Source organism: Myotis nattereri (genome assembly GCF_964212035.1).
Source record: "Myotis nattereri genome assembly, chromosome: 21".
In the NCBI taxonomy this organism is placed as follows: Eukaryota; Metazoa; Chordata; class Mammalia; order Chiroptera; family Vespertilionidae; genus Myotis; species Myotis nattereri.
In genome coordinates this window covers 16,576,574-16,592,390 of record NC_138097.1, presented here as the reverse complement: position 1 = coordinate 16,592,390, position 15,817 = coordinate 16,576,574, and the positions used below count along the sequence as shown (strand labels likewise).

Sequence of the window (15,817 nt, the reverse complement as noted above, 5' to 3'; positions counted from 1 at the left end):
GGGGGAGGGGGAGGTGGGGAAGGCTTAGAGAGATGGCACGGGCGCCATCATCACCCAGGTGGCAAACGGCAGAGGGCGAGGCAGACCCACACCCGAGACCGGAGCCTGCCCACCTCGGCCCCTGCTGGCCCAGGAGAGATACGCCGCAGTTTATGTCCCCAAGAAAGGCGCCACGCGTGTGTGGAAAACAGTGGCTTCTGAGTCGGGTCCGATGAAATAAGTACCATTCTGGTTCTCTTGGGCATTCAACACCCTTTTTAAAAATATATGTTATTATTGATTGCGGAGAGGAAGGGAGAGGGAGAGAGTGACAGAAACGTCAATGATGAGAAAGAATCACGGATCGGCTGCCTCCTGCACACCCACAGTGGGGATCGAACGTGCCCTGACCGGGAATCGAACCTCAGCCTCCTGGTTCCTAGGTCGACGCTCAACCACTGAGCCACACTGTCTGTCCCGGTGCAATGTCCTTCTTCTTACATCCTGTCAGCACGGAGTCCCGCCCAGGCCTCCTCAGGGCCTGGGAGGGGAGGGCTTCTCGGGGCAGGTTGACCTGAGCTCGGAATGTTGAGTTGGCACCCACGTGACAGCCAGCTTCCTGAGTTGGGTGTGGGGACCACTTCTTTATTGAGGGGCTCGCATGTCCTTGCCAGGGGAGTGCTGATGGACTTTTGCTCAGGAGCTGGTGCCCAGAGCCGCCCTAGGGCCTGGCCTGCCCTCCCCCCACCCCTGCCCCACTCCCACACGCAGCCCAAGAACCAGGCCCACCCTCGAGGGGCCTAGAACAAAGCACACATCGAAATCCCCTTGGGCCTGCCCTCGACCCTCAGCCTGGGTCTTTTAAATTCCGCCTTTCATCCCCAAGAGGGTGGCTTCGCTCGGCCAAGCATTCGCAAGAAGTGTGGTTTCTTAATCATCCTTCGAGCACGGTTCTTTTTTCTCTGCTAACTTGGCACACATTCCTGCAAGCGGCCTTGTATTTTATGCTTCCTGTGGAAATAGAGCTGTTAGCGTGAGAGGGAGTGAAGCCGTATGTCAAGGTCGTCCCAGGCAACTTTCTAGCGCATTCCATTGCACGGGTCCTTGGAATAGAGTCAAGGCAAATTATAGACACAGCTCATGTGGTCCATAGGCATCCCGACTGGGGATGCTCCCGCAACCCAGGTATGTGCCCGACCCGGGAATCGAACCGGCGACCTTTTGGTGCGCGGGATGATGCTCAACCAACTGAGCCACACTGGCCAGTTAAAAAGCTATTTGCTTTTTAATGTGGTTCACAAATGTATTATTTTTATTTTTTTAACTTTTTTATTTTTGAGAGGAAGGGAGAGGGAGAGGGAGAGAGAAACATCAATGATGAGAATCACGGATCAGCTGCCTCCTGCATGCCCCCTACTGGGGATTGAACCCAGGCATGTGCCCTGACTGGGTATCGAACCATGACCTTCTGGTTCCTAGGTGGAGGCTTAACCACTGAGCCACGCCTGCAGGGTTGGTTCACAAATTTAAATCACACCTTCATCCACTTAGAGCAGCGGTTCTCAAACTGTGGGTCACGACCCCTTTGGGGGTTGAATGACCCTTTCACAGGGGTCGCCTAAGACCATCGGAAAACACATATACAATTACATATTGTTTTTGTGATTAATCACTATGCTTTAATTATGTTCAATTTGTAACAATGAAAATGCATCCTGCATATCTGATATTTACGTGACGATTCATAACAGTAGCAACATTACAGTGATGAAGTGGCAACGAAAATAATTTTATGGTTGGGGGTCACCACAGCATGAGGAACTGTATTAAAGGGTCATGGCATGAGGAAGGGACTTGGGAATGAGCCTGAACTCAGGACTTGATCCTAACCACCGTGGTTGCCAGTGAATAGACATAAATTTCTTTCTTGTCATTGGCACATGGCATCCCAGTGACAGCCAGGATGGTGCTGGTACCGTGAGCGGTTGGTGGGAGCCCAGGATGGTCCGAGACGTGGGCAGCCGGGCCAGCAGCTGGGACTGTTTCCCCGGGGCTGTTTGCCGGATGAACAGAGTTTACACTGTCCGGTGTTGTTTACTTCTTGGATCCGCAGTCCCCTGGCAAGGCTGTGAGAATTATGTGCTGACACCGTGCAGTTTTCTGCTGAAAAAGAAAACAATGAAGCCTCCTTGCCCCCAGTTTCCTCACCGGAGCGGGTGCTCCTCCCAGAAGCGGACTCGGGAGGCGGAGGGAGAGTGTCTGCCCTGAGATGACACGGCTGGGGGACAGGCCGGGCGGCTCCGGGGACGCGACCGCTGTCGGGATGCATTAGATGGACTTCTCCAGCGTCAGAGAAACCTGCCGCAGCCCTGCTCGCCTGTCCTCAGCATCTCCCATTTAAAATATGTGTTTTGCCAGGGGTGTCGGCGAGATGGAGCTGGGGTAGAAGCACACACTCAGTTGTGTGTTGACCGTGAACTTCCTATCAGAATCAAAATCTAGGGGACTTAAAAAATATATACACTTTTTTTTTTTAATTGATTTCAGAGAGGAAGGGAGAATTCGAAGAGATAGAAAGATCAGTGGTGACAGAGAACCATTGATCGGCTGCCTCCTGCACGCCCCCAACTGGGGATCGAGCCCACAACCCGGGCGTGTGCCCTGACTGGGAATCGAACCGTGACCTCCTGGTTCAGAGGTCGATGCCCAACCACTGAGCCACGCGGCCAGGCCTGGAGGACTCCTGTGTGTGTGTGTGTGTGTGTGTGTGCCTCCTCTGCCTCTGTTCCGTGTCTGCTGGGATAAATGAAATATAACCAATAGCTTTAATCTCCATAGCAAGTACATATTCGTTCTGTTAGGTTTAAGCCACACACAGAAAGAAGGAGACAATTAAAAGGAGCTATAATGACTTCACCATATCTTGGAGGTAACTGTGGTGAATATTATTGCCTCTATCCCTTGAGTCTTTTTATCTTTAGGATTAAGAGCATTTGGACTTGACCACGGGGAACCTCTCCTCTATCCCACCCACGTCTCTGTATAAACACATCAAGGTTTAGGGAAATCTAAGTCTGCGAAGATTATTCATTGTCGTTGGTTTATCAGCGCTTTGGTGAGGGAGGCCCGGGGTTTGCCTGGAGGAGCGTGAGTGCTGGAGAAACACGCCGGCCAGGCCGAGTTTTCCTCTTTTGTGGACGAGCTCCGATGTGGGGATTGGGTGGGTGTTTGCCGGTTGGTGCCTCTGCAGCCGCAGGCGATGGGGTCTCCGCGAGCCGCCAGCTCACCCTCCCTCTGGACGGCTGTTTCCTCCCAGGGAACGTGCAAGAGCGGTGGCCTTTGCTTCCCGCTGAAGCTCATCGCTTCACGCCCATTTAGTCCCTGCAGCCCTTTCTTTTACCGAAACCTGGGATCCCCCCCTCCCCCCCGACGTGGTTGTGGGAGTTCACACACTTGCGCACCGTCGCTCGTCAATGCACTTGGGTGTGTCCGGGTCCTTTCCTTTCTCTTTCCCTCACTCAGCTCGAGGACCAGGTTGCTCATGGTCGCAGTGAAACGTCATAAAGCACTGGACAGCCTAGCTGGTTTGGCTCAATGGATAGAGCGTCGGCCTGCGGACTGGAGGGTCTCAGGTTCGATTCCAATCAAGGGCACACGCCCGGGTTGTAGGCTTGATCCCCAATGTGGGGTGTGCAGGGGGCAGCTGAACAATGATTCTCTCTCATCATTGATGTTTCTATCTGTATCTTCTCCCTTCCTCTCTCTGAAATCAATACAAATAAAAAAAATTAAAAGCACTGGACCTTGCCCGGCCTGTGAGGCTCAGTGGATTGAGCAGTGTCCTATGCACCAAGCGGTCACGGTTCGATTCCCGGTCAGGGCATATGCCCGGGTTGCAGGCTCCATCCCCAGTAGGGGGCGTGCAGGAGGCAGCCGATCTATGATTCTCTCTCATCATGGATGCTTCTCTCTCTCCTTCTCCCTCTCTATTTAAAAGTCAATTGGAAAAAAAAAAATAGCCCTGGACCTTCCCCCACCCTTGTGTGAGAACATTTTTTTTTTTTTTGTAAATAAACCGAGCCTTTGTTTCTAGCTTTGCAGAACCATCTGCGCCTTGGACAGATTAAAAGGCAATTACTGGAAGGCCCTGTGCTGAGCCGACTCCCCGGCCTGTGCGTCACCTCATCAGAGTGGGGATGGGGACCGCCCGCTCCGGCCGGAGCGCGCCCGAGGCTGGGGACGTGTCCGTGTGGCGTTGAGTCTGCTGGGGCAGCAGACGCCCCGGGGACGGCAGGCTCCGCACAGCTGGCCTTGGCCGCCGCCCTTACCCCCTCGCCAGACGGCTGCTCCCGGGCGTGCTCGTCGGATTGTTTGTAATTAATTTATTGGCCCCGGATGCCTGGCCTGGGCCTGGGATGGTGCTGCTGGGTGTGGCTTTAAGTGCGCGTGAGTGTGTGTGTGCATGCACCCATGTGTGCATGTGCGTGCGTGTGTGTGCATGTGTGTGTGCACTGCACGTGCATACCAGGAGGGCTGTGTGGGAGTGTGCCTCTGGCTCGCTGCTGGCCACTTCACAACAAGCCACACACACAAAAAAATTATTTTTTAAATAAAACCAGAGAGATGGCCTCGAAGGCCCTGAGGAGCCGGACGGCGTCCTTGCTGGAGGTCAGTCGTCTGCGCGGCTGGGTTGGGATGTCCATAAGCAAACCAGCATCGTGAGGCCAGAAACCATTCTTTGTCCCTTTCATCGGAACGCTCTCCCCCTTGGCCCAGCTGCTGCTGGTTTCTGAATGGAAGTAGACACCCGGTGAGCTGTCCGCTCAGGGTGCCCGGGTCCCAGCGCATCTCCGTGCAGAGCAGGCAGCTCGGGGGCTGTTGGAGGGACTGGGCAGGAGGGAGTGGCTCAGGTCCACCCCAGAGTGAAGTTGAGATCCACAAAGAGTATGTTACCCGGCCGGCGTGGCTCAGTGGTTGAACATCAACCTAGGAACCAGGAGGTCACAGTCCGATTCCCGGTCAGGACACATGCCCGGGTTGTGGGCTCGATTCCCAGTGTGGGGCGTGCAGGAGGCAGCCGATCCATGATTCTCTCTCATCATTGATGTTTCTCTCTCTCTCTCTCTCTCTCTCTCTCTCTCTCTCTCTCTCTCTCCCCTTCTCCCTTCCTCTCTGAAATCAATAAAAATATTATTTAAAATTTTTTTTAAAAAAATACCTGCTAGGCATTTGTTGTGGTTACTATTCTTACTAGGCTGAGGCCAAAATGTCGCGTGCCCACCGATCCCTCTGTGAGCTCTGGAAGGGCAGGCCTAGCCCTGTGCCCCTCACCACCCCGTCTGCCCCTCTCTCCACCACTCGACCGCCCAGACCCTCCCGGCGAGGTCAGGGCCCAGGATTCTGAAGGCTGTGTCTGTCTCCGCTGCAGGGATTGCTTACTTAGGAGGCGTGTGCAGCGCCAAGAGGAAGTGTGTGCTCGCCGAGGACAACGGCCTCAACCTCGCCTTCACCATCGCCCATGAGCTGGGCCACAAGTAAGTGTCGGCCACTCGGGTGTTTAAACTCCTTTCTGAGGACGTGTCTCTGCACCCGAGCTCTCCACATCCGGAGTCCGTGCTGGTCCGCGCCTCTGCTTCTTCCACAGCGTGGACCCGGCCAGCGAGCCTGGGCTTAGCCCTGCAGGGAACCCCAGAGCTCGCCCAGCCACCGGCTCGGAGGGTTGAAATCTTTTTTTTTTTAAATATATTTTTTATTGATTTCAGAGAGAGAGAAACATCCATGATGAGAGAGAATCATGGATCCGCTGCCTCCTGCACGCCCCACACAGGGGATGGAGCCCGCAACCCGGGCCTGTGCCCTGCCCGGGAATCAAACTGTGACCCCCTGGTTCATAGGTTGATGCTCAACCACTGAGCCATGCCGGCCGGGCTCTGAGGGTTGAACTATTAACTTGGGGTTTGGGTCTGTTCTGAAAGCATCTGCTGCAATATGAGGAGGTTTTTCTCGGCGTCTTCTACTCGCATTTCTCTCCCAGGATCAGCATGATCTTTGAGTCACTCTCAACCCAGCATTCAAGTACTAGGATTTATTTATGTTCATCTGGTTGCCTCCCTACTTCCTTTGCATCCAGTTCCCAAGTGCAGGTTTCTGAAGGTAGAACATCTGTGCCTTAACCTTTTTTAAAAAAATATACTTTTATTGATCTCAGAGAGGAAGGGAGAGGAAGAGAGAGAGAGAAACATCAATGATGAGAGAGAATCATGGATCAGCTGCTTCCTGCACGCCCCCTACTGGGGATCGAGCCCACAACCCGGGCATGTGCCCTGACCTGGAATTGAACCAACTGTGACCTCCTGGTTCACAGCTCGACACTCAACCACTGAGCCTCGCCAGCCGGGGTGTGTCCTTGTTGGAATTAGGGCTGTTGTATCCCAGACGGTCGGGGTCGGTCTTCCTTGCAGACCAAGAAGGGTCTGCAGGCAGGCACGGCGCTGGGGTCTGCTTTTCCATCAGGCCGTCCAGGCTGGGTTTGGATGGGCTCCTCCCTGGCCCCCTGTGTCCTGCCGCCCATTGCTACTCAGCTCCCAGGGCCATCAGCGCCGGACTGAGGGGCAGGTGGGCACGCGAGCAGGTGCTCCAGTCTCACGCCAAGGTGCGTGGGCCCCGGATCAAAGTCTGCATGTGAGCGTCCCCCCAGCCCCGTCTGTCTGATCCAGTTTCCTGAACTGGACAGATCACTCGGGGCTCATGTCCTCTTGTGATGATACTTTCTCAACGTGCTGCTGAGCGTTGCAGGGTCTTGTGCATGCATCACGGACAAGCCCGGTCCCGTCCTCCCCTGCCGTCTGCCACGGCCACATCCCTCCTCCTCCTCCTCCTCCTCCTCCTCCTCCTCCTCCTCCTCCTCCTCCTCCTCCTGTGTCTGCCCTGAGCTGCAGGACTGGCTTCCGAGGAGGGGCCCCTGGGGACTCGCAAGGGCCCCCTGCACCCAGCACAGCGCCCAGCCCCCTCTTTATAACAGCCCCCGCCTCCCTCTCCCACACCAACAAAAGCAGACTCTCCTTTTGCCCGTCTCTGAGGGGTGATTTTGAACGGGAGGGGCAGCTTCTGGAGCCGCAGGAACCTTCTGGCTGGTGGCCCCACTCAAGTGCCCTAAGTGGGAATTTCCCACTGCCCAGCATTAACAGGAATCCCATGGAAATCACCAAGATTTCCTTTGGAGTCTTACCAGGATGCAGAGTCCAAGGTGAGGCAAGGACACTGCTTCTGGCCCAGCCCGCATGGCTCCAGGCTTGAGCGTTGACCTATGAACCAGGAGGTCATGGTTGTTTCGATTCCTGGTTAGGGCACCGGCCCAGGTTGTGGGCTCTATCCCCAGTGGGGGCGTGCAGGAGGCAGCCGATCCATGGATCTCTCTCTCTCTGATTGTTGTTTCTCTCTCCCTCTCCCTCTCTTTTTCTCTCTCCCGCCAATCAATGGAAACATCCTATATAATAAAAGGGCAATATGCAAATTGACCTCAACGGCAGAATGACCAGCACAACTGCTGGACCAGTCACTGTGAGGCTCACTGACCACCTTTTGGTCTCTTTTCCTGGCCATCGGCTCCGATCGCCCAATGGCCATCTGCAGCAGGGGCGGGGCCAGCGAGAGGGAACAACCCACCCCTTGGTCCCTTCCCCCGGCCGTCAGGGACTGATCACCCGATGGCCAGGGGAAGGGGAACCGGGTGGGGGCAGGGCCAGCTGCAGGCGGCTGGGGAAGATGGCCCTGATTGCAGGCCAGGCCTAGGGACCGTACCCGCGCACGAATTTCATGCGCCGGGCCTCTAGTATTTAAAATAAGTAAGTGTTTTCCATGGGGGAGTCGCTAGAACAGCTTTCGCACCCTGATTTTGGAATCTCTTCTGCCCTCCCTGGCCGTCACCTGTGCTCGGAGACACCCACACGAGGGGCTTCGCGTCTCCGGGGGAACCACACACTGAGAGGCCCTGTGTCCGGAACCCCTTTTCCTTCCACATCCCCGATGGGATTCTGCGGGGAGGACCTCCTTCCCTGTCTTAATAACCTACTCTCCGCTACAGACTTGCCGCTCGCATAACCTCTCATCGGCTACAAAGTTGCCGCTAGTGAAAATATCAATTACCGCTTGGGCGCCGCTCCTGGCATCGCCTCTTCACAGGATGGCTGCTCGGAGCCGGAATAGAGGGGCTTCGGGACGAGCTGAGAGCTGCGTACGCCGTCATTAAGGCGGCCAGGAGAAGCTGTTTTTATCCGGCACCTTGAATGCCATCTTAAGCAGGAGTGATTACTGCAAGAAGCCTATAATTTGCACGAGGGGAAGTGAAGATTCTTTTTAAAGATAAAAAGGGTTGCTTTGGAAGAGCCTCAAAATAACTAAATAAATAAATAAATGGGAAAGGAAAGAGCAGTAACAAAGCCGCCAATGTTTCAGCGGTGTGGAAATTTCAAAAACAAATCCTCGGTGTGCAAGCAGCAGGGAGTCTGTAGAGACAACACTTCATGGAAAGCCCCTCAGACGAGCGTTTAATAATTTAGCAGGAGGCGGTTACAGCTTCTGAACTCCCTCTGTTCCTTAGACTCTCCACTCTCAGGGTGGAGTCTGTGGATGAAACCTGTGGGCCTTGAACTTGGTGCAGGTCCAGACCCCACCAGCAGCGGTGCGCTCCCTGGACGCGCCGGAATGGTGCATTCTGATTTCCCGGGGAGCTTTAAAGGATCCAGATGTTTCTTCCATGCATTTCATTTGCCGGTGTGGCATCTAAGTATTTTGACAGTTGATTATTTCTTTTACGTTGAAAGTAAGTAAGCTGTGGAATAATTTTTTTTGTTTATTTTATTGATTTCAGAGAGGAAGGGAGAGGGAGAGAGAAACATCAATGATGAGAGAGAATCATCGATCGGCTGCCTCCTGCACAGGGACAGAGCCCGCAACCCAGGCACATACCCTGACCGGAAACGGAACCGTGACCTCCTGGTTCATAGGTGGATGCTCAGCCACTGAGCCACACTGGCTGGGCAAGACTTTTATTCCCAGAACGCAGGAAGCCCTGGGCTCGAATGAGAAGCTCTCCGGCGAGTATTCGGTCATATCAAGCTTTGCCGTTAGCATAGTCCCTGTATCTCTATGGAGAGTAGTTTGGTCTTTGCCTCTAAAGTGAATTCAGGCCCGACTGTGGTGGCTCAGTGGTTGAGCATCATCCTGTGCACCAAGAGGTTGCTGGTTCGATTCCCAGTCAGGGCACATGCCCAGGCTGTGCACTCGGTCCCCACTAGGGGGCGTGCAGGAGGAAGCCAATCCACGATTCTCTCTCATCATGGATGTTTTTCTCTCTCCCTTCCTGAAAATCAATAAAAAACATTAAAAAAAAAAATCCCAAACCTTCTGCGAGAGGGACAGGCAGGCTGAGAGCCTCCTACAACTGCCACTCCCAGAGCGCCTCAAACACGTAAGATTCTGGGAGAAGCCGCGTGTTCCTTGTCTCAAGGTCCGATCAAACTCCGGCCCTGGAGTTGTTATTGTGTGGGATGCATCTGAGCCACACGTGACAGAGGCCAGTCTGTGTCCTGAGTCCCACAGCCACTTGACGGTAAAATTACAGTGTGGGCCTCACACTCCTCGTTTCTGTAAACTGTGGTGCTGTCAGAGTAAGAGACGCCCTGGGATGCAAACCGACAATAACACGGGCCTCTCAGTCAAGTAGTCCTTCATTTAAACGCCAACGTCGCGCCTCCCAGCCCCAGGGCTAGTTCGTCAAACGGTAGCTTTACCAGGCGCTGACTTAGCGTTTGACCATTTTCAGCCGTGAAGTCGCAAGCATGACTGACACAAGTAGGTTTGAAAATAACATCAGTGGGCCCTGGCCGGTGTGGCTCAGTGGTTGAGCATCCACCTATGAACCAGGAGGTCACGGTCAAGGGCACATGCCCTAGTTCCAGGCTTGATCTCCAGTAGGGGGTGTGCAGGAGGCAGCCGATCCATGATTCTCTCTCATCGTTGATGTTTCTATCTCTCTCTCCCTCTCCCTTCCTCTTTGAAATCAATTTAAAAAAAAAAAAGGAATTGGATGCTAGACCCTGGAAGCAGAGATGAGAAGCCTGTAGGATAAGTGTCCTGTCTCTTCTTCCTCCCTCGGCAGCTTGGGCATGAACCACGACGACGACCACACGTCCTGTGCTGGCAGGTCCCACATCATGTCGGGGGAGTGGGTGAAAGGCCGGAACCCCAGCGACCTCTCCTGGTCCTCCTGCAGCCGAGATGACCTTGAAAACTTCCTCAAGTGAGTCCTGGAGTCCCTCTGTGCCTTCCCTGCCATAGGAAGTACTCCCAGAAGACGCAACGTGGGGTCTCCGCACATGTGGGCAGGGGAATGGATCTCCCAGAATTCTCAGCTGCCCTAGAGCATGGTCAGTGCAGAACCTCCCGTATCTGCCAAGCTTTCTCCAATGTGTGCACCTGGTGTGATGGATGCCGTGTGTACCTGGGGTGCCATGTTCACCTGGTGTGGGCTGTGCCCCGGGTGTGACGTGCGTACCCGGTGTGGCGCATGCATCTGCTATGATGTTGGGCGCTCAGCTCATATTCATAAATCCTTGTTGATTGATTGAAATGTCAGCACCGTGACCGTGCTTTGGAGCTGCTTCATTTCTCTGCGTGTTTTGACCGTGAGAGGACACCACTGTGTCGGTGGCCATGGCGGCAGCTGAACAGCGGTGTCTCCATGCTCAGGCTCCCCTGTGATAGCGACGCGCCTTCACCAGGGACAAGGGCTCGCTCAATATATCTTCACTGATTGGAGTGAGGAAGGGAGAGGGAGAGAGAAACATCCATGATGAGAGAGAATCATGGATCGGCTGCCTCCTGCACGTCCCACACTGGGGATGGAGCCTGCTACCCGGGCCTGTGCCCTGACTGTGACCTCCTGGTTCATAGGTCGACGCTCACCCACAGCCACGCCGGCCGGGCGGCCCATAAGTAATGCGGAGGCGCAGCCTTCTCAGGGACTCAAAATCAGAACAAAGTCCCGGGCAGTGCTTCTGCGCGTCGACTGACCTCTTGTCCGTTTCAGGTCGAAAGTCAGCACCTGCTTGCTGGTCACGGACCCCCGGAGCCAGCACGCCGTGCGCCTCCCTCACAAGCTGCCTGGCATGCACTACAGCGCCGACGAGCAGTGCCAGATCCTGTTTGGCACCAACGCCACCTTCTGCAGAAACATGGAGGTAAGCAGCCTGGGTGGGGGGTGGGGGGTGGGGCGGGCGGCCCAGGAGGCTGCTGGAGGACACAGGTATTCACACTCCACGCACCTGTGCACGCACACACGTGTATATGCATTCACACACACATGTATATGCATTTACACACACGTGCATATGCATTCACACACATGTATATGCATTTACACACATGTATACGCACATACACAAGCGGCCTGCATATACATCTACTGTCATGGGCATCTGCACAGTGCATGCCTAGAGAGCCGAGTGCACACATGGGTGCACATAGACACATGCTCGTACACTCAGAGTCAGATTTTGTTATGTAACCTGTTCACTAAGAAACGCATATTGCTGGAGTATGCATTTGTAGTTATTCTGTATTTGGAATTACATTTGCATTGAATTGTTTCCTTGGTAAACTCCTGTCCTTCGTCATTATGCATGGACAGATATTACTCTGAGAAGGGGTTCAGAGTCCCCCCCCCGGGGCCTCCTCGTGGGAGACCAGGTGCTGGGTGCCCGGGAGTGGCGGGCCAGCATCTGTCCCCCGTGGCATGTGCCGGCTTGCGTGAGTTATTACCCTCCTTCTTCTTTTTTTAAAATATATTTCTGTTGATTTCAGAGAGAAAGGGAGAGGGAGAGGGAGGTAGAAACATCAATGAGGAGAGAGGATCATTGCTTGGCTGCCTCCTGCATGCCCCCCACTGGGGGTCGACCTCACAACTCGGACATGTGCCCTGACCTCCTGGTTCATAGGTCGATGCTCAACCACTGAGCCACACCGGCTGGGCTCGTCTTTAGGTGAAGTTTTGAATCCAGAACCTCCTTCCACTGGACTCATGTACATTCTTCCTCTGGCATTCACCATGTGGAGCCTAAAAAAGCCATTTCCTGGCTCAAAGGGATGGGGTGAAGAACTCTGGGAACACGCTACTTCAGGTGGCGTGGGAGCAGTCTGGCTTCCAGCGTGCTCCAGGTCCATCTTCCTGAAACACCTGCGGGGCAGAGGACCAAGGAAAGCTAGAGCCCCGCCCGTCCTCCCTCCTAGGACCCCGGAGACCCCCCCCCCCCACCAGCATTGCGTCTCTCTTGTGTGCAGAAGGCTGGTGCTGTGAGGCTCAGAGCTGCCCATGGAAATAAGTGCAAAAAAAAAAAAAATTGGCATCGCCTAATTGGCACTTGTTGCAAATCCTTGGCACATAGAGCCGTCTCCTCTTTTAGCCAATGGTAATGTGATGTTTTTAATTCAGGAAAGCGTTTCAAGAAAGTCCAAACCTGCACGTTGTAAACAGCGGGTAGTAAATATTTATTAGAAAGGGGAGAGGAACTTGACCGATGAGCCCCGCCTGGCCTTTTTTCTTTATGCTGACAAGTCACTCCTGTCCTTGTCAGCAGTCCCTGCAGAGTCTCCGTCAAAATGAGACTGAGGGTGGTGACAGCTGGAAGGGACAGCGTGACATTGGCCTCTCCGGGCCCCAATTGTTTTTAAGTAATTTTTTACAAATATATTTTTATTGATTTCGGAGAGGAAGGGAGAGGGAGACAGAGAGAGAAACATCAATGATGAGAGAGAATCATGGATCGGCTGCCTTCTGCACGCCCCCTACTGAGGATCGAGCCCACAACCCGGGCATGTGACCTGACCAGGAATCGAACCCTGACCTCCTGGTTCATAGGCCGATGCTCAACCATTGAGCCACACTGGCCGGTCCAGGTATTTCATTTGATATGTCTTCCTCGGAGTTGTCACGCTCAGCTCGATTTAGGAACTACCGATCTAAATGAAGCCGGCCCCTTTAACACCCACGGACACACCTGGCCAGAGTGGGCGGCTGGCCGGACGGGAGCCCCGCCCTGCCCCTCAGACGGACGGGCTGTGCGGTAGGAAGCTGGGTCGGACTCCAGGGTGAGTGCCGCCTCGCCTGCCTGGGCTCAGCTTCCTGCCCGGCAGCTGCAGCTCCTCTCAGAGCTATTGGGCTTGGCAGCAGGCGGCCCCATTTTCCAGCAGCGTTCGAGCGTGCACAGCAGACATCCTCCCCGGAGTGCTCTCCGCCCTGCCTCTCCCCTTGCCTCGTTCCCCTGGCCCTGCCCTCCCCCAAGCATGTGTCTCTTCCCCCCCTCCCCCCACCGCACCAGGTGGCCCCAGCCAGGTGATGGTGGTCTCTGCCACAACCTGTAGGAACATGCAAGGAGGGACCAAACCCGGGACTCACGGAACCTTCCAGAAGCAGGCCTGGCATGCTGGTGCGGGAAAGGGCTTCAAACTGCAGGAGTCTGTGTGGAAAATGTGGATTAGTCACTTTCACATCCAGCGCTTAGCATTTCATTTTATCTCCCTCTTGGCTGGTGTTATCAGCAGCACATTTCTGAGGGTTTTTTACATAACCCTTCCCTTCCGCACTGTATTGCATCAGAGCGTCTCTCCAGGTGCTCAGCAGTGCCGAGTGAGGACGGGGATTGAGACCACCCGGAGGGGACCTCAGAGGGGCACGGCGGGTTAAGAGAAACACAGTGAAGCCTCGAACGCACGAGCAGTGGTGTCTTTCTTCCGAGGGACCCACACCTCCCCACGGTGCCACAGCGTCCCAGGGAAGGCAGCTTGCACTGGGCATGTTTGTTACGCAGCATCTCGAGGGCCTTTGCAGCACAGTGCACTTGACATGACGTTCACACGGCAAACATTAAAGGCAGCCGGTGAGGGAACAGATGCTAGGACCAGGGAGCAGTTTCATTTCCCTGATGCTCTGTGCCCGGTCAGTGGCATCCCACTGCTACTTAAGGACTGCTCCTAGGGTGGGGAGTTGGGGGACCCTGGGCACCCCACCCCAGATTCGCTTGACTGCACCTTTATCTGCAGAAACTGTTTTAATGTGCATTTTATATATAAACACTAGAGGCCCAGTGCACAAAATTTGTGCACAAGTAGGGTCTCTAGTGGTTGCTGGCCAGGGCCTCCCTTTGTTCCGCGCTGCCCTCTGGTGGTCAGCACACGTCATAGCGAGCGATCGAACTGGTCGATTGAAGTCGCGAGGGGACACTTTGCATACTAGGCTTGTGTGTGTGTGTGTGTGTGTGTGTTTATATATTTTTTCACTGATTTTAGAGAGGAAGGAAGAGAGAAAGATAGAAACATCAATGATGAGAGACTCATGGACCGGCTGCCTCCTGCACACCCCCTACTGGACATGGAGCTTGCACCCCCGGCATGTACCCTGACCGGGAATCGAACCCTGACCTCCTGGTTCATAGGTTGACACTCAATCACTAAGCCAGGCCAGCCGGGCAGAAGTTCTTCATTTTAATATAATACAATTTATTAGTGTGTTTCCCTTTATAGTTCAGACGTTTTGTGTTCTATTGAAGACATCTTTGCCTGACCTCATTCTCCCTTTTTTTTTTTTTTTTTGATGATTAGGAAAGTTTTATGGGAAAGCGCTGTCTATAAAATGCACAATAAACGGTCAGACCGCCTTCTTCCTCCCTCTCCTGAAGGCCCGTTATGTCTCCTAACCCCACCCCCGCCCCATACGTTCCCACCGCCACCGCTGTCCCCCAGAGCTCCCGGGTCAGAGTGCGCGGAACCAGCCGCGTAATGAGGTGCCGCCCGTCGCGCTTGACGGGACCAGCTGGTGCTGTGCTCAAGGCCCTCACCTCTTCCCCGCTCACGTGGGGCCGTGGGGCTTCCCTGAACCCAAGTGCGCAGTATTCCGCCTGAGTCATCATCTTCTCCCGGCCCAGAGCAGCTCCCCATCCTTGGAAACTAAGAGGCGCTGGGCTGTACTTCGCTCTGTCCACACCCTCGGGCGCTGCTTTCCTGCCTTTTTCTCCTTCATCTTTGTCCCGTCCACATCTCTTTTTTCTTGTTGATCCTCACCTGAGGATATTTTTCCATTGGTTCTTGTTTCGTTGTTTTATTTATTTTTTAAAATATATTTTTATTGGTTTTAGAGAGGAAGGGAGAGGGAGAGAGAGAGAGAAACATCCACGATGAGAGAGAATCATGCATCGGCTGCCTCCTGCACGGCCCACACTGGGGATGGAGCCTGCAACCCAGGCCTGTGCCCTGACAGGGAGTCAAACCATGACCTCCTGGTTCATAGGTCAACCTCAACCGCTAGGCACGCCAGCCGGGCATTTTTCCATTGATTCTTAGAGAGAGTGGAAGGGAGGGGAAGAGATAGAAAAACATCAGTGTGAGAGAGACACATCATTGATTGGTTGCCTCCTGTATGTGCCCCCACCACGGCCGGGGATCGAGCCTGCAATCCAGTTCCGTGCCCTTGACCGGGAATCGAACCTGGGACCCTTCAGTCCTCGGGCCGATGCTCTATCCACTGAGCCAAACCGGCCAGGGCTGTCCCTTCCCCTTCTGGATGTGCTCTGACATTAGCAGCGTGGACAGCGCCTATTTTCCGTGCAGATGTTTGACTGCCCCGAGCTGTGCACAGGGACCCCGACACTCACGCTGCCCAGAGTGCAGATGTTTGAGATTCCTGGGAACTGAGCTCGGCACACCCTTGGCGAGCCCCGCGGTGACTGCCCTGGCCTTGCCCTGGAGGGGACGTGTCCCCACTCCAGCTCAGGCATTTTTTGTCATT

The 15,817-nt window shown here is 54.4% G+C and overlaps 1 protein-coding gene across 1 annotated transcript in view; it reads left to right on the top strand.

Moving 5' to 3' along the window:
- ADAMTS17 (ADAM metallopeptidase with thrombospondin type 1 motif 17) overlaps positions 1 to 15,817 on the top strand; it is a gene marked incomplete at both ends in the record, with an annotated part of 87,782 nt that overhangs the window by 33,114 nt on the left and 38,851 nt on the right. The window contains 3 exons of the mRNA XM_081114829.1: positions 5,408 to 5,513; positions 10,139 to 10,279; positions 11,069 to 11,219. Of these exons, the coding sequence (XP_080970955.1) occupies positions 5,408 to 5,513; positions 10,139 to 10,279; positions 11,069 to 11,219 (398 nt within the window). The remainder of the gene's footprint in view (positions 1 to 5,407; positions 5,514 to 10,138; positions 10,280 to 11,068; positions 11,220 to 15,817) is intronic.